The sequence below is a fragment of the Ambystoma mexicanum genome, chromosome 6p (assembly GCF_040938575.1).
Source record: "Ambystoma mexicanum isolate Mex_15411 chromosome 6p, UKY_AmexF1_1, whole genome shotgun sequence".
Taxonomy (NCBI): Eukaryota; Metazoa; Chordata; class Amphibia; order Caudata; family Ambystomatidae; genus Ambystoma; species Ambystoma mexicanum.
Genome location: NC_090935.1, coordinates 1,545,419,109 through 1,545,437,986, shown reverse-complemented (window position 1 = coordinate 1,545,437,986; position 18,878 = coordinate 1,545,419,109). Strand labels below are relative to the sequence as shown.

At 45.7% G+C, this 18,878-nt stretch overlaps 1 protein-coding gene across 1 annotated transcript in view; it reads left to right on the top strand.

The window, feature by feature from the left end:
- Positions 1-18,878, top strand: part of DNAH6 (dynein axonemal heavy chain 6) — a 3,423,448-nt gene that overhangs the window by 973,090 nt on the left and 2,431,480 nt on the right. Inside the window, exon 13 of the mRNA XM_069626424.1 lies at positions 18,558-18,709. Coding sequence (XP_069482525.1) covers positions 18,558-18,709 — 152 coding nt within the window. The remainder of the gene's footprint in view (positions 1-18,557; positions 18,710-18,878) is intronic.

Here is an 18,878-nt window from a genome sequence, read left to right as displayed (position 1 = left end):
TTTTTTCCTGCATTTCATTTTCCCATATCCTCAGCTATAACCTCAAATATCTCTTGCAACGAGAGAAAAACATGATGGCGGTCATTTCATTTTAAAAAAACCTGGTTTCGGGTAAACCCTGAGATTGATCTATCTATTCTTGAGAAGTGGCAGCCCCTTCTCCGTCAAATATTTAAATAACCACTGTACGGAAATACCCCAAACCAGGCATGGATCGCGAGTCAACGGTTCGTGGCCAGGTTGTTTTGGTCCTGGTCCAAAACCGTCCAGCAGTTTGGGATGTGTGCTTTCACAAAAATTGACCTTGTTTGTCTATGGGAAAATGAATGGGAAGTAGGGTGCAATTTTGGCAAAAAAAAACCTTTTTTTGTCTTCTTAACTTTTTGATTTCTTAACAAATCTTTACAAAACTTTGCAGTCTGGAGGTGGGGGGTGGGGTTGGAGGGGGGCATTGGTCCATATCACTTTCGCAATTTCTGTCAAATCCGTTACTCAAATCAAAAGTTATTAACAATAGAATTTTGAGGGGTTCCTATGGGAGTCCAACTCTCCTTAACTATAGGGTGGCTGTAGCTGCCCTATAATTCCAATATGGATGCCCCGCAGGAACGTGCTCCTCTTCAGAACACACGACAAGCACTACCAGTACAATGGTCTGCCCTTTGGCCTGAACCCAGCCTGAGGGTGTTCACGAAGATGATGGACGCTCTGATGTCACTCTTGCATCAGAGGGTGATGCATGTATACCCACAACTAGCTGATACTGGGCATAGCACCTTGTCATGTGCTTCGGTCAGTGCAGTGGCTCAATTGGATTTTGTACTGGGCTTAACAATCAACATTTACAAATCAACATTGATACCAACACAGTTTACAATACGTTGGTCTCTTATGAGACTGTTGGCAATGGAGGGCTCACCCCACTGCTGAAAGAATAGCTACAATTCACACATTGAGCAATGATTTCTTGAGCAGTACGCGCCTTATGGCTTTAAAATGTCAACACCTTCTAGGCCTCATAGCTGTGTGTATTCTAGTTGTTCCTTGGGTGCAATTGTACATGGAGCACTTTCAGCTAAATTTCTCAGGATACTGGTCGCAGGCAAAACAAGCATAGTCAGACCTAATAGCTGTACTGGTGTCCAAACATCTGGAACTGTTATGGTGGATGAGGACAGAGAAGTTTGCTCAGAGGGTTCCCTTTTCGCCTCCCCCTCCAAAAAAATATAATTTGCACAGTTTCAATTCTACTGTGCTGGGAAGCGTTGCTGGAACGATGGTCCACGACTTGTGGTCCTGTGCAAATCGGATGCTCCACATAAACCAGCTAGAGCTAAAGACTGTCTTCAAAGCTCGCTGACCCCATTTGCAAGGACAGTGAGTTGTTGTTTGCACTGACAACACAACAGCAATGTTTTACATCTAAAAGCAGGGCGGCACAAGGTCCACTGCACTCTGTGCATTAGCATTGGAAATATGGGAATTGTGTCTTCAATATTCAATCTTTGCTGTGGCAGCTCATCTAGCAGGGAAGAGGAATGTCAGGGAAGACTCCTTGAGCAGAAGTATGCATGCCCTGCGGGAGTTGCATCTGAAAGTTCTGACTCCCATATTTGACCTCTGTGATGAATCAGAACTACTCGTCCCTTCTTCCCAGAGGGGAGCCATCACCTTTGAGGCTAGAGAGGTGTGCCCACTTAGCAAGACCCTCCCTAGGTGTCTGGGCAAGTGGGACCTCACTGGGAGTAATTCCTTTCTTAGGGACAAAGACTTGCATACCGGCAAGGAACTCCCTGTCCAGAACACATTATCTTCCTAGATGGGAGGCGGGAAAACTGTTGTGAACCCTGTTTTGGAATCACCAAAGAACAACATACCCCTTTTGTTTGTAATGACGTACATAAAGCCACAAGGAATGTTGAATGGAGGCGAGTGAGTCCTACGTGGACGCAAGCCTCTTCTGGGAAGACGTCCTGTAGGGGCGGAGACACGCTTGACCATATAGCCAGCGACAGGGTGGAGAGCGAACAAATTGCTTGTAAGACGCCGGAAGGCTGGTGTCCTGAACAGCAAAGAAGCTAAGATCGAGAAATAAATGGAGACGATAAAGTGACTGTCTCACCTAGTGGCGCGACCACACAGACGCTGAGACAGAGACCAGACTGCAGCAGTGAGACTGGATCTCTGAGCTACGCTTGAGAAGTGCATTAGCTGCAGAGCAGCTGAAGGGGAGCAAATACTCCCGAAGAGGTAACACCGTTAAGAGGACTGAACAGTGATATTCGAAGCTGGGAGAGGCTCAAATGTTACGGGAGCATGAGAAACCAGAGCAGGCAGACGCCTTACCTAAATAGAGTTGAAGCAAGCCTATCAGAGGGCCTGAGGACTTTGGAGAGCCCTGAGAAGCCTAGAGACATTGAAAGTCGAGGCTTGGAAAACCAAGAGAGTCACGGGAGCCAGTGTTGCGCGACATTGTCAAACTATTAAAAGGAATCCAAGTGATTGGGCCAGGAAGAAGCCAAGGACAGAGGCTATTGCTCAGGCCTCCGTTTTTTTTGTTTTTTTTACTAAGTGATAGGCCCAGTTAGCTAATAGGATTTGGACTAAGGATAATTTCTTTTGGACTTTGACAAGCACCCTTTTATTTGGTTTAGCAGTAGGGCTAGATAGGTGTTTTCTTGTTTATTTAAATAAGCATCCAATTAACATGGCACATCTTTAGTCTGAGTCCTCCGTCTGGTTCGCCACACCTCTTTGTGACTCAAACCAGCAAGAAATATCCTCTTTACGCCTACTGGAAAGGAGAGGGTGAATGCTCACAGGGTGATGCTCTGCTACTACCATGGGATGGCTAGACTATTTATGTCTTCCTGCCGCAACCATAACCGTTGCTTCCTGAGGTGCTCCACAAGTTGAAGTGCACATGAGATTGACGTCTGATCCTGATAGCAGCAACTTGGCCCAAGAGATTTTGGCACTCAGATATGGAGGCACTGAAGATAAGACCACCATGGATTTTACCAAGGCAAACAGACCTTCTACATTAGCAAGAGGGGGGATGGTTCTTCATATGAATCCAGAGCCCTAGCAGCTTGGTTCTTGAAGTCCTGATATATGGTCATCTAGGCCTCTCTGAAAAGAACATTGATATCTTAAAGGCCATCAGGAAAGGCACCACTAGAGCTCAATACACCAGAAAGGGGATGAGATTCTGCCACTGGTGCTCGCAGTATGAGAATAATCCGCTGGAAGTGAGCTTGGCAAAGTACTTTGCTTTGTCACTAATCTTGAAGAAATTGTGGTCAAAAGGTATTTTCACTGTCTCTTCAGGCTTCATCCACCAAGATGGCAACCACACCCACAATGGGGTATCAATGTGGTTCTTACGGCACTTATGCAGGTGCCTTATGAGCCTATGGCTACTACTGATCGTTGGTGCGGCATTATGAAACATAGCAATCACATCAGCCCAACGAATACGTGTAGTGCATATGCTATGTACAGAGAAGCCATACCTCATCTTTCACAGAGACATGGTGGTGCTGAGAACGCACACCCTAAATTCTTGCCTAAAGACATCTCAGCTTTCTACATTAATGAGGACATTTTGCTGCTGTTTTTCTTTTTGCCCAGCGATAACCTCAGAAGCAAAATGAGCCTTGCACAGTCTGGATGTGGCTAGTACCATAACCTTTTACCTTGACTTTCGGAGGTACATCTGCAGGCAGGGGTGCCTTGATGGCAACGCTGGCTATGTGGGTAGTAGCAGTCATCATCGACCGTTACAACTTGCATGCCAAGAGTCCTCCACAGGGACTTCATGCGCTCCTTTGAAGTGCAAAATCTGCCACGATCATGTATCAAAGACATGTGGCTATCACTGATATTTTCATGGCAGCCACATGGGCCCACATTACTCACTTGATCACAGTGCAAGGAGCGATGCTATCTTTGGTCAGGTGTTGCTTAAGAACATATGTTCACTATATATGGCCTCTACCCTCTAAACTATAGGTTGCTTTGAATTCTCTCATATTTTTGGAGGAAAGGGGACTTGACGCAAGAATATAAAATGTTTCACATTGGAGTAACACCTGTCCTCTTAGTCCAAAGTCCCCTTTTCTCCATAAGCCCGTCTCCATCCCTGCTAAAATGTCTCCAATTCAGATGAGAAAAAGTGACTGACGGTTGGGCAGGGTGCACGGGCGAATAGCCTAAATAATCTAATAATGCTGCTTGGCAACAGGCTCCAGTCCTGTTGCTGTTCTGTGGGACATCCCATAAGTATGTAGGAAAAGGCACTCTGGATGAAGAGTACAGTTGTCCCTATAGTGAGTAACCTTTTCCATATTTAACAGGTAAAGGGTGGGGGAACTGGCATTTAAAAGGCAGCCAGCCCAAACACGAATTGTCAGTTCTTGGAAAAACTAAAAGAAGTAAGGCAGTGGATCCTGGGAAATACCGGGGAGGATGGATTGGCAGGAATGTACTGCTGTATGGTGGTACAGTGAGAGAAGCCTGGGGAATGTTGTATATAATGAAGGTTATTGAGGTTTGAGGAGAGGGAAAATATTGATCAGGAAGAAACAGGGAGGTTTGTAAGGAAGCTATTGAATTGTAGCAGGGGAATGTTGATAAGATGGCAATCAAGTTGAAGAAGGCATTGGAGTTTGAGTGAAAGACATTAACAGAAGGATACCAGCTTTAAGAAAGACGAGGGGTATCCTCTGTAATGAGGACGAGAGAAAGATATTACAGAATGGAGAGACTAGGAGAAGGGAGATGGAAACGACTATTGGCGTAAGAAAGAAGGTACCAACTTGAAAGGGGAGGAGATTGGCATTATTTAAGGAAGAGCAGAGTAAGATATATGAAGAGGCATACAAGAGGGAGGGTATTGGATAGAGGAAAGACGATGATGGCATCGGGCAGCAGGAGGGGCACGACACTGGAAGTAAATAGAGTTTTTGTGAGGAGAAGGAGGGAGACAGCATGTTTCAAGGATGTTGGGAATTGAAAGATATGCAAGAACAAGAGAAAGAAGAAAGGTAAAAAAGCCAAAAACAGGGCTGACACTTAGACTGCCAGAAAGAAGGCTGACAACAGAGGACCCAACCCGCAGGCGAAGAAGGCAGAGAGTTGCTGGAGGGTCCCATTAATCAAGATGAAGGTGTAAAGAAGGATGGTGGAACAAAATGCCAAAACTAAACCTGAGGACATGAAGTGCAGTCCAGGAGTGAACAGGTTCGGGACAAGGCATCAGGGGACAGTGGAAGAATAGGGAGAGTAGGTACATCAAACCCCACCAAAGGGCAATAAACCTTCAGAGAAGCACCAACATAGGAATTAGCCCTGCCTGAACTCGCTACCAGCCCACAAGGAGAGAGCACCATGGAAAACTCTTACAAGACAGCAGGCAGGAAGACCCCAGATGTCATTACCAGCCCACAAGAAGAGAGCACCACATCAAACCCCTAGAAGACAGCAAGCAGAAATACTCTGGAATCTTCTGGCCACTTGGGTATCCTACATTTGCGCGGGAGAAAATATGCATACTGAGCTAAGGATCTGGGGACTAGCCGATCCCCACCAGTCCAGCCTTGGGAAGTGAGATAGCATACCCATTGAGTAAACCTTTTTCATTTGCAGCAGGAAGCGGTATGGAAGCTAGCAGTCCCATAGGAGAGAGAAGCTCTCCTGGTGCTGTGTGCTGCTCTGGTGTGTGGTGTGTGCCAGAGTGTGAGCGGAGAAGAGGCAGCTCCAACCACAGGAGGCGCAAGCCACAGAAACATTGCCAGAGCTGTCAAGCGTCTGTGTTCCCGAGCTGAAGAAGAAACGGGAACAGCGGGTCAAACTGAGGTGTGGGTAAAGACTGGTGAGTTGGCCTTGGTTTGGTGGCCCTGGGGTGCTCCGAAACAGACCGCTGGCTCTGAAAGGAAGGTTGGAATATGGAACTAATGAATTAAGTTTTACACTCCGACAAACTATAGGCCCATCACGACTGTCCCCTTTCTCCTTAAAATAATAGACAGAGTAGCATACCTCCAAATCCAACAACATTTGGAAGACGACAACCTTCTAGGCCTGCGACAATCCTGCTTCAGGCCCAGGCATGGATGGAAGTCCACTGGCTGCCTATCCGTGAGAGAATTAAATTACGAGCACTTGTTATTACTCACAAATGCCTCTATCGGACAGCCCCTCGATACCTATCTGACAAATTCACGAGACAGAACTCTAGACCAACCAGATCCCCATACCTACACCAACTCAACGTCCCAAGGTTTAACCTGAAAACAGCTGGGGGATCCAGCTTTCCTGTTCTAGCAGCCAAATCCTGGAATGCTTTACCCATGACTATTGGAGCCGACACATATTTCTGGTCGTTCAGAGCCAAGGTAAAGGATCTACTCAGCAACAGATTCTCAACTGCACTCAGTCTTATCCTGCGCTTATGCTCTTCATGATCTAAAGAGGTATCACCAATTAGGCTACATGTACCCTTGTAACTAATATATACCTCTGCACGGACCATTCTGTAACCCGGTGCTTCATACTATTATTGTACTACACCTTCCTATGTTATACCTTGTATGTATGTGCAACTTTTTGTAACACTGCTGTTCCTAAGACAATGCGCCCAGTTACCTGAGGGTTCGGCCGCGCTATACAAATAAATTAAACTAAGACAATTTGGACGCAAATCTTATTTTAAGAGACAAGTGAAAAGAAATATTGTAACCACCATTGTCAAAGCCAAAAGAGAACAATATTCAATCATAGTGAAACAGAATATTGTAACCGCCATTACCAAACCCAAAGGAACAATATTTAAACAAATGAATGGGATTCGCAGAAAGGAATATCATTTATAAAAGCAGATTGTGACAAGCATTGCCTAAGTCAAAGAAAGGCAATATAACAAAACAAAAGATGGCATTATAGAAGCCCTCCTTGTAACAATCAAGGGAGAGAGAAACATAATCTGCATTGCCCGGGGCAAACTAATCAGTGTGCAGTGTGAGAGGTGAGAGACTTTGTGAATGTGTACTTGTAGACGAAGTTATAACCCTCTTGTGGTTGTTAAAAGTAAAAAAAATCCTCTGAGGCAGTTGTTGATTATAACTTTCCCCATTGAGGATGTAAGTGTGGAAAGTTTGATAGCAGAACAGAAGCCCTCCTTGTAAAGATCATTAAGGGGGAGAGAAATAATCTGTATTGCCAGGGGCAAACAAATTAGTGTGAGAGACGTTGTCAAAGAAGTTATAACCTGGTTATAGTCCTGGGAGGATAGCTCAGCGGCAACGTGCTCGCCTTGGAAACAAGACACGCAGCAAACAGGTTCGATCCCTGGCTCCTCTGGATATTAAGCGCGTTATAAATAACCTATCATATCATAACCCTCTTATGTTGTTGCTGGAAACTAAAATAATCACCCATGAAGCAGTTGTTGATTTAACTTTCCCCCTTGAGAATGTAAATGTGTAATGTTTGAAGCAATCCTCATCACACAGTACTGGTATCAGTAGTAGGAGTTTTTATCGTGGCGGGCAAGTTTATCGGGAAAGGGACATTTAGTGGTTAGTCCCGTCGGGCTAGTGAACCAGGAAGAAGACATTGAAGTACTACAATATGGCAGGAGGTTGTGGTGGAAAGACAGTAGTATTTCAATGTATGTGTAATAATGAGCTATTGTGGAATCATCCTGATAAAACTGTGTTGCTTACGACAAAGAAATGTGGTTCAATGAAAGATGACTGGTCTTCAGAGAAGAGAATAATTATATTGTATATTGACCTAATATATGAAGACAAAGGGCCTCATTATGAGTCCAGCGGTAACCCTGCAGGTGCTTCCGTACCGGCAGGCCTAAAACAGTACTTGATATTCATTGGATCTCGCTAGGGCATTATACAAATAATGCACAGGCACATATAATAATATATTAGAGGCAGAGAGAGAAGGCAACAATTGTAAACCATAGCCAAAGTTACCCGATTCCTACTTTCGGTTACAGAGTTACTAGAAATACACAATGTTATGCTTACAGTCCCAAGAAAAAAATGCATATGAAGGCTTTAAATAAAGTACAAATTACAGGTAAGTACCCAAAATACCAAAATCTGTGGAGAGGTCGATGAATCCATAGGGGATCCAGAAGAAATGTCCAGGGTGAGGTAAGTAGCCCCATTGGAATGATTGGGAGAAAGTTAAAGGACTATCATCTTTAGTGAAGGTGAGTCTGTTCGACCCAACAAGTGCAGATGCGATGGCAACCCCAGGGAAGGTCAGTAGTAGCCACAAAGAAGTGCTCTAGAGGTCAGAAGATGGACCCAGGACCGAGGGCAAGAAGCAGCACAACAGTAAGCTCCCTAATAGACGTTTATAGGTATTGTGATAAAGGCTTGCCTCCCAGGAATCTCTACCACGTTACCGGAGAACACTTGGGCATGGGTAGCTCAAATAAACGCTCACCCCAGGGCCCCAAGTAGATACTTACATCAGCAGTTTTGGTGATAACGGTTCCAGCACCTCAGAACAACCCAGTGAGTAAATAGCTCTTTCCTCCAACTGCTGTTTGCAAGATTCAATTCTCTAGCACTTGAATCCTGGGCCAGCGAAGGCCCCAGCATCCCAGGAAAGAAGCAAAGGCTCTTCCCAGGAGTTTTATCTTCAAGTCAGGAGTGAAAGATCCAGTAACCGAGACTTCAGGAAGGCAAGGAAACTGTCATGATCTCTGCTTCCAAAAGGTCAGGCTTTTCCCAACTCCCTTGGAAGCAGATCCATAACCCAGGTTCCGAGTGCCAACCAGTCCCAATTGGGACCTTTTGGACCCAGTCCTGGCGCCAGTGGCACCAGGCTCATAAATATGCCCAGTCCCAGCGATGGAAGCGCCGGGCTCATAATGTTTGGGTGGACTTACCTGCAGCAGACCATGCTGCTTACTTGCCTGCCAGTTGAGCCTCTGATCCTCTTCTGTTTGGATCTACTTTTCCTGTTGGGTGGGGCAGGAGCCACTCCCTAGGTTCAGAACACTGGAACTCTTCTGGAAAGCAGGAACTCTTTTCTTACCTAGGCGTGGCTGTGGAAGGAGACACCTAAGCACTACAGGAGGCTATTTAAACCACACCCGATGGATGAATCTTGCTTTGCGTTATTCTGCATCCTCTGCAGCAGAACGCTCATCGTGTTCTGCTGCATAACCCAGTTCATTAATCCCATATTTTCTATCTGCAGACATCTTACCCTTCGAGTCAGCATCTGATCCTGGGCCTAAGGAAAAAGGCTTACCATCCTGAATCCAGTCTTCAGCAACACCTATAAAGACAAGAAAGAACAGGTTAGCATTACGGTCTTCAGTGACAGCGCTTCACTTACCTGGTCCATCGGCTGTCACCAACGCCTCGCGCTGCATTCCGGCATCTGAAAGACAAAGGCTTACCTACTCTTCGTGCGCTCCGGAGGTCTTCGCACTGCATTCCGGCATCTGAAAGACAAAAGCTTACCAGTTCTTCGCACGCTCCGGAGGCCTTCGGCGCTGCATCCTGCATCTGAAAGACAAAACAAGGTGCGTTTAAAGACATTGGAGAACTTTAATACTCACGTGCCATTACTCCTTTCCACATCTAACCCAGTGGGTATTCCGGCACCCTGCAGCCGCTCCGAACTTGTACCTGCAAAATAAAAAGACAGTTAGAGCGCATCGTGAAGCAGGCAACAAGCGCTTATTTACGTGCTTCCAGGCGCTTCCATTCATCACACGGGCTCCATCTTCAACTCACTTCAGCCCGTCATCCGCCATCGCCGGAACCCTGCTAAAACAAGAGACATCATTACTAAAGACTTTTAAAGACATTAGAATTACTCGAAACTTACCGTTCGTGCAGTAAACGACGGACAGCAGTCCCCTTATCCAGTGAAGAAACTGGTTACAGCACCCTGCCCCGAGGCAGATGGAGAGCACGGCGTTCACTTACCTAAGGTGAGAGCGTTAACCTTTGGGTTCTACAGGAGAAGAGAAAGGGAAGAGGAGAGAGACATTCAATAACCCAGTTCATTAATCCCATATTTTCTATCTGCAGACATCTTACCCTTCGAGTCAGACATACAGTGCACAGAGGTCCAGCCCAAAGAGCCAGCCGTGTGTTACACATCACCTTTGAAGATACGGTATACGCCCAGTCAAGACCGGCGCCTCTACGGGAATCAGGTGAGCGTTACAGAACGCAAAGCCTACCGCAAAACTCCCGTCCAGGCGCTATGGAAACCTCGGATACCGACCAGCTAGCCCAGTTACTTGGGGAACTAAGGGCAGAAGTGCATGCAGCCCGTCAGGAAACGAACGCTCTAAGAAGGGAACTGATTATTTCCAAGGAGCGAACAGATGATCTCGCTAGACAATTGCTACAGTCACAAGCCGGACAGACCCCGTTACCCGCATCTGGGGGAAATCTTCCTTCTACATCCTCTATGAATCCAGTGCAGATCAACCTACCTGGGAATGTACCTCTGGCTCCGCCCGAACGATTTTCTGGTGACCCAAAGAGGTTTGCAGTATTTATCAATCAGTGCCGGTTGCATTTCTTATGCCGGCCAGCAGCCTTTCCAACTGATCAAGCTAAAGTAGCTTTCGTGCTTTCGTACCTTAGTGGCAATGCGGCAGACTGGTCGATCCCTCTAGTAAATCAAGATGATCCGGTCCTCCATGATTTTCAAGCTTTTCAGCTCAGTATGGAAAAACTGTTCGCAAGACATTCACAGGGGCAGGCCTTGGACAATGAGCTTCTTTCGTTGCGACAAGGTAATCAAGACCTTTTGGCTTATATTGCGTCTTTCAACAGACTGATAGTGGAAACTCAATGGCCTGAGGACAAAAGGATTACGCTGTTTTATAGGGGTCTACGTGGAGAGCTCAAAGATGTGTTAGCCCAAGTAGTGAATCCCCCACAAGATTGTTCGGACTATATAGACTTAGTCGTTCAAATAGATCACAGACTGCAGAACAGGAAGGCCGATCGTTCCAAGTTTGATGCTCGAGTATTTTCCAAACCGCCAACTCCTTCCAAAGGAGTAGACTCCGGGGAACCCATGCAAATAGGGGGTCTGAAAGGTCCTCTAACACAAAAGGAGCGGGAAAGGAGAAAACAGTTGCAATTATGCCTCTATTGCGGAAACTCAGGGCACTTTCTTCGAGACTGTCCGGTGAAACCTGCCAAGAAGGCAGTAGGAGCTGCAGTTACCAAAGTTACAAACGCTGAGCAGGGAAACGACCTCGCCCGACAAGAATAGAGGTCCTCTTGCCGAGCGTGAAAACCAGTTCCGTGACCTCGCATTTCGTGATACCTATGGTCCTCATTAGCCCTGATAATCCTGATCGATTACATGCAATTGAAGCTTACGTCGACAGCGGTGCCATCGGCAATTATGTGGATCATGAAATGGTTTTGAGGATGAATCTAACTCTTTGTCCCAAGGTTGTAAAGGACGTCATTACTACGGTGGATGGAACGGAGATAGCCTCCGGACCAGTAACGCATACCACTCAAGAAGTGACGCTAGTAAGTCAAGATGGACACCATGAGAAGATCGTGTTCGATGTGATCAAGGCTCCTCAGTTTCAGATTATTCTAGGAATACCTTGGTTAGAGAAACACAATCCTCTGATCGATTGGCGAGCAAGAACGGTCCAGTTTCCAGAATGTGTCTCTACTTGTCACCCTCCACCTGGTGTTGCACTGGCAGCAATTTCTTCAGAGACTCCCCAGTTACCTCCCGAATACCTAGAATACCAAGATGTTTTCCGGAAGGACCAGGCTAACTCTCTACCTCCTCGGACCTGATACCTAGATCTACTCCTCCTTGTAGTAGAATTTATGCCCTCACCGAGCCTGAGAACCTTCACCTTCGACAATACCTGGATCAATACCTGGCAAATGGGTTTATTCGTCCTTCCAAGTCCCCTGCTTCTTCAGCTTTGTTCTTCGTTCCAAAAAAGGAAGGAGACCTTAGAACTTGTATAGATTATCGCTCCCTGAACCAGATCACCGTCAAGAATAGATATCCGTTACCTTTGATCCCTGAACTCCTGGGCCAAGTCAGAAAAGCATGCATATATACAAAGCTGGATCTTAGAGGAGCCTACCACTTGGTACGAGTAAAAGAGGGCGATGAATGGAAGACGGCCTTCCGCACCAAATATGGGCTATTTGAATATCAGGTCATGCCCTTCGGACTTTGCAATGCCCCGGCCGCCTTTCAATATTTTATGAACGATGTCCTCAGAGAGCTCATAGATGTGTGTGTTGTTGTTTACATTGACGACATCCTCGTTTATTCTTCATCGGAATCTGAACATCGGAAACACGTGAAAATGGTCCTCGAAAGATTGCGTCAACACAAACTTTTCGCTAAGTTGGAAAAATGTGTTTTCAACGTGACTGAAGTTGAATTCTTGGGATTCATATTATCACCTGGCGGAGTGAGTATGGATTCAAAGAAGGTCGATGCAGTTCTCAAATGGCCATCACCATCCTCCGTAAAAGGTGTGCAAAGCATGTTAGGCTTCGCTAACTTTTACCGCAGGTTTATCCCCGAATTTTCTCGAATAGTCCAACCCATCACTGCCTTGTTAAAGAAAAACAAACGTTTTGAATGGTCTACCGAGGCGGAACAAGCTTTCCAGGATTTGAAGACTAAATTTATCTCTGCACCAATCTTAAAACACCCTCGCCCCGAACTCCCCTACATCGTGGAAACTGATGCTTCAAGCCTTGCCATGGGGGCAGTTCTATCACAAAAGGACCCGGTAACCAATCAGTTGCATCCCGTGGCATTTTGGTCCCGCAAATTCTCGCCTCCTGAAATCAATTACACGATTACTGACAAGGAACTTCTGGCTATCAAGTCTGCCTTTAAGGCTTGGCGGCATTATCTGCTGGGGGCCCGACACACCGTTACTGTGATTACGGATCACCGAAACCTGCAATATTTGAAAACCGCATAAGCCCAATCCTCTAGACAACTCCGTTGGGCATTATTCTTTGCCGAGTTTGACTTCATAATTACCTATCGACCTGGTACAAAAAACGGTAAAGCTGATGCCCTTTCTCGGATGGGAGTGGAAGAACACTTGATCAACCCTAAACCTGTACCAATCATTCCCGAACAAAGAATTCTGGGTGTAATCGCCACACAATCCATAGAGGAAGTTAAGGATAAAGTCAGGCAACTTGTAACTCCAGCAGACATACAGAATTGGCATCTGCAGGGAAAGGACTTTGCAGTAAAGGACAACTTATTGTATTTCCAAGAACGATTATACCTGCCCAGCACAGATTTACAGAAACAAGTAATCTCTTGTTATCACGATTCTTTAATGGAAGGACATCCCGGTATGGCCAAGACCTCAGAAAAGATCAAGCGCTACTTCTGGTGGCCGTCTTGGAAAAAAGATATCAGAGACTTTATAATGTCCTGTGGAGTATGCGCCCAAAACAAGAGTCAAAAGGAAAGACCAGCAGGCCTCTTACGCCCTATTGACATCCCACCTCGCCCTTGGCATACGCTTTCTATGGACTTCATCACCGATCTACCTCCATACTCCGGATATAATACGATTCTAGTAATCGTGGACTTATTCTCCAAGATGGCGCATTTCATTCCGCTCAAAGGCTTGCCAACAGCAGCAACTCTGGCCCGAGAATTTCTCGAAAACATCGTCCGACTGCACGGTTTTCCTTCGGTTCTAATTTCGGATCGAGGTAGTCAATTTATTTCTCATTTTTGGCGAAGTTGCTGTCGGTCGGCTCAAATTGATGTGAGACTATCGACCAGTCACCACCCTCAGACCGACGGACAAACCGAGAGGACCAATCAAACTCTGGAACAGTATTTACGCTGCATGCTGCAACAAACTGAAAAAACTTGGAAAGACATCCTTTGGATAGCCGAATATGCCTACAATAACTCTGTCCATTCGGGAACTGGGAAAACCCCGTTTTTTCTTTTATACGGCAGTCACCCTCGAACCTCGGAGTTGGATCCCCTCCAAGATCTTGAAACACCAGCAGTAGACTACCTGCATTCTACAATCACCCAAGCCTTTAAGGAAGCTGTTTCTCACCTTCAAAGGGCTAAAGAACAATACAAGAAAGGAGCAGATCAACATCGGAAGGAAGCCCCTCAATATCAAGTAGGGGATCAAGTCTGGTTATCCACCAAATATCTACCTCTAAAAGGGCCACGCACATTCAACCCAAGATACCTTGGTCCCTATTCCATCACTACCATAGTAAACCCAGTAGCGGTCAAGTTGGACTTGCCCCCGCACATGAAGATACATCCGGTCTTCCACGTCTCTCTATTAAAACCCGTGCAACCTCAAACCCGACTAACTAAATCTCCAAAACCCATCCTAGTTGATGGAGAACTCGAGTTTGAAGTCAAAAGCATTCTGGACTCCAAGATCTCCAAATCTAAACTATTTTACCTAATTGACTGGAAAGGCTACGGCCCCCAAGAGAGATCCTGGGAACCTGCTGAATATGTCCACGCTCCTCGCCTAATCAAAAGATTTCACCGAACATTTCCTGACAAGCCAAAACCCCCGGAGAAGCCCGGTTTGGGAGGGGCCTTGAGGGGGGGTACTGTCATGATCTCTGCTTCCAAAAGGTCAGGCTTTTCCCAACTCCCTTGGAAGCAGATCCATAACCCAGGTTCCGAGTGCCAACCAGTCCCAATTGGGACCTTTTGGACCCAGTCCTGGCGCCAGTGGCACCAGGCTCATAAATATGCCCAGTCCCAGCGCTGGAAGCGCCGGGCTCATAATGTTTGAGTGGACTTACCTGCAGCAGACCATGCTGCTTACTTGCCTGCCAGTTGAGCCTCTGATCCTCTTCTGTTTGGATCTACTTTTCCTGTTGGGTGGGGCAGGAGCCACTCCCTAGGTTCAGAACACTGGAACTCTTCTGGAAAGCAGGAACTCTTTTCTTACCTTGGCGTGGCTGTGGAAGGAGACACCTAAGCACTACAGGAGGCTATTTAAACCACACCCGATGGATGAATCTTGCTTTGTGTTATTCTGCATCCTCTGCAGCAGAACGCTCATCGTGTCTTCTGCATCTGATCCTGGGCCTAAGGAAAAAGGCTTACCATCCTGAATCCAGTCTTCAGCAACACCTATAAAGACAAGAAAGAACAGGTTAGCATTACGGTCTTCAGTGACAGCGCTTCACTTACCTGGTCCATCGGCTGTCACCAACGCCTCGCGCTGCATTCCGGCATCTGAAAGACAAAGGCTTACCTACTCTTCGTGCGCTCCGGAGGTCTTCGCACTGCATTCCGGCATCTGAAAGACAAAAGCTTACCAGTTCTTGGCACGCTCCGGAGGCCTTCGGCGCTGCATCCCGCATCTGAAAGACAAAACAAGGTGCGTTTAAAGACATTGGAGAACTTTAATACTCACGTGCCATTACTCCTTTCCACATCTAACCCAGTGGGTATTCCGGCACCCTGCAGCCGCTCCGAACTTGTACCTGCAAAATAAAAAGACAGTTAGAGCGCATCGTGAAGCAGGCAACAAGCGCTTACTTACGTGCTTCCAGGCGCTTCCATTCATCACACGGGCTCCATCTTCAACTCACTTCAGCCCGTCATCCGCCATCGCCGGAACCCTGCTAAAACAAGAGACATCATTACTAAAGACTTTTAAAGACATTAGAATTACTCGAAACTTACCGTTCGTGCAGTAAACGACGGACAGCAGTCCTCTGAAGTCAAGAGGCCTGCTCCCCTTATCCAGTGAAGAAACTGGTTACAGCACCCTGCCCCGAGGCAGATGGAGAGCACGGCGTTCACTTACCTAAGGTGAGAGCGTTAACCTTTGGGGTTCTACAGGAGAAGAGAAAGGAAAGAAGAGAGAGACATTCAATAACCCAGTTCATTAATCGCATATTTTCTATCTGCAGACATCTTACCCTTCGAGTCAGACATACAGTGCACAGAGGTCCAGCCCAAAGAGCCAGCCGTGTGTTACACATCACCTTTGAAGATACGGTATACGCCCAGTCAAGACCGGCGCCTCTACGGGAATCAGGTGAGCGTTACAGAAACCTTAGGAAATGGCTCCCAGTAGCAGAGTGAATACAAGAAACCAGCAGCACAACAGAAAACAGTTCCAGGACTGAGACAACAGCTTGTGGCATGCTTGGATGTCCCAAATTGAAGACCTGGCTAGCAGTTGAGACTTCATCCACCCTTTCTGAAGTAACCCACAGCCAATTGTGAGATTCTGGTGGCAAACAATGATTAGCTGTGATAAAACGGCCCAGAAACGTTTCTGACATAGAAGGCTAGACCCAGCAGATATAGGGAGACTGCAGGAGATTTCAGGAGGCCCAAACAGGAAACCTAGAGAGTGCAACAGGGGCAGGGCAACGTCTAAATACCATTGACAAAGGCGCTGACCAAAGGTCAGAAAGCCAATCACTATAAGGGGTAGGGGCTGAGGGTCAGGTGACAAACTATACTGGTTGGTCAGTAGGACTGCCAGTCAAGTCAGCCTAGCCACCCGACAGGAAGTTATAGGGATAGTCCAGGGACCTAATCTGGCCTGAACCAGTTAGGACCAATATGGATGCTTCCATGGGCTCACAAGGAGCCCACATTGTTAGAATCCCCATACTTCATGGTCACTTAGAGAAAGGAAATCCCTGAACTACAAAATCACAGAGAGCAGGATTTGTAAACACCCATTGATCCCCCAGTGGCTACCAAAAAGTTAAATTGTGCTGCCAATGCTGTAAAATGGCTTGCATCCCTGGTGAAGCCAAAGTGAAATTATAGCTGCCACCTACCTGTTCCATAAAACTTTTATGCAATAACAGAGAGCCTGAGAGGCATCCATGGTACTGGGCCCTTTAGAGGCGACCCAAGACCATTTACCTTGAGATAGGTAAAAAGGGACTTAACGGCAAAGGGACTTAAGAAGAACTCCCCCTGGCCACCAAAAAAAGATCAAGGAAAAACAGAGGGGAAAATTCAAATAGTTGAGGGGCCTCAAAATGTGTCCCTAGAACCCACAATATAGAAATTCTGTCTTCACATGATGCCATCCATGACACCAAGAGAAGGTGGTCCTGTCATCCAAGAGAGGAGCTGACCCTATCAGAACTCATAATTTCTTATGAAAAATAATTTTAAGATAATCATCATGGCTCTACTAACATACACTGAGGCTAAGAACTTTGGTGACATCTTCGACACCCCCCTCTCTTTCTCTCCTTCCATCTCTGATGTCTCTAAGAAGTCACATTATCAGCTGCACCTCCTCAGAGGTATTCTTCCTTTTCTCACTTTCCCCCAGAAGCTCACTGTCTCCGGAGCCCTGGTCCACTCTAGGCTGGACTACTGCAACAGTCTCTTTCTAAATATCCCTGCCTCTACTCTTCGCCCTTTACAACTAATCCAGAACAGGACTGCAAGTCTTGTCCTTTCCTTTAAGCCCAGGGATTGTATCTCTCCAGCCCTTAAAGCTCTGTGGCTGCAAGGATCAAGCTCAAGACCCTCTGCATCATCCACAAGGCTTTCTGGGGTCGGGGATCACACTTCATCAAACTTTTTCTTCCTAAGCATCTTCTTTCTCAAGCCCTCTGCTCATCCACCTCCAACTCCCTGAGCATCAGACGCTTCTCCAGGCAGAGAGTGGGGGTAGATCTGTCCTCGCATAGGGCCTCCTTATGGAACAGTACAAAACTAAGGGGATTACCTGTTAATCTCTCTGGTTCGTCAGGTAAAGGTCAAACAAAAATATAGAGGGTTTTGAACCAGAGTAGGCACGATGACAAGGAAATCTTTTACATTTTTCTCAAAAATAATTTTCTTTTATGTAATACAAACAAATCTATATGTGTCTAAAATAATTATCATAATTCATTTACACAATTTTCAATGATCATAAACATTATTTATCAACTTATGACCCAGACTACAACTCATACATACACATCTCTCTGTCATTCATTCATCCATTGTGTCCATATTGGTAAAAGGCTCTTTTTCAAATATTTCGTGATATTATAACTTATATATCACTAATACAGTACATTTTTGTAAATATTTCAACCCAAACATCAATAGGTGTTGTTCACACTGTTCGTTCTACTTTTGAACAGTTGGCAATCTACATCTTGTCATCCATATTTCTTCTTTTAACACTATAATTGTGTACAGCAACTCTATAACTGGTTGCTTATACCTTCACTCACCTCCAAATTGATTATAGGAGATGCTTGAAGGATAAACTGGAATAAATCCGTCACTAGGACCGCACAGTATGTGTTACCTGGAAATATGGATCTATGTCAATCACCTGTACTGTTTGAAACATGTTATATAATACCAATAACCTGAACTGTTTGAAACATGTTATATAATAACGTTACCTTTGGCAATGTATAATCTGCTTGAGGTGCACCTCGGCCGAGTAATCAGATATTTAGTAAAAGAGATGTTAACGTCACCTTAGTTTTCTATAATACTATGTTTTTCTTATTTTGCAGGAGTTGATTTCTTTGCTGCAGAGTTAGATAAGTATCATAAACAACACAATGATGCATTGGCCATTGTACAAAAGAGACATGTAGGCTTGCTTCTCATAGAAGCTAAAAAACTGAAAGAGAAACTAATTCCATCACCAAAGCACTGCTTTGAGGTATGTTTCTAATTTTATTTTGAGAAATTGTTGTCCAGTGGAGTAGTTGTTATTGTAGTGCAGTCATCCTCCATACAGGATACTTCATATTGCTTGTTAGAGTGCCCATGGGACCATGAGGGGATTATCATATCTGAGCCTTGCTGATTGGAAAACGTAGTAAACAGCA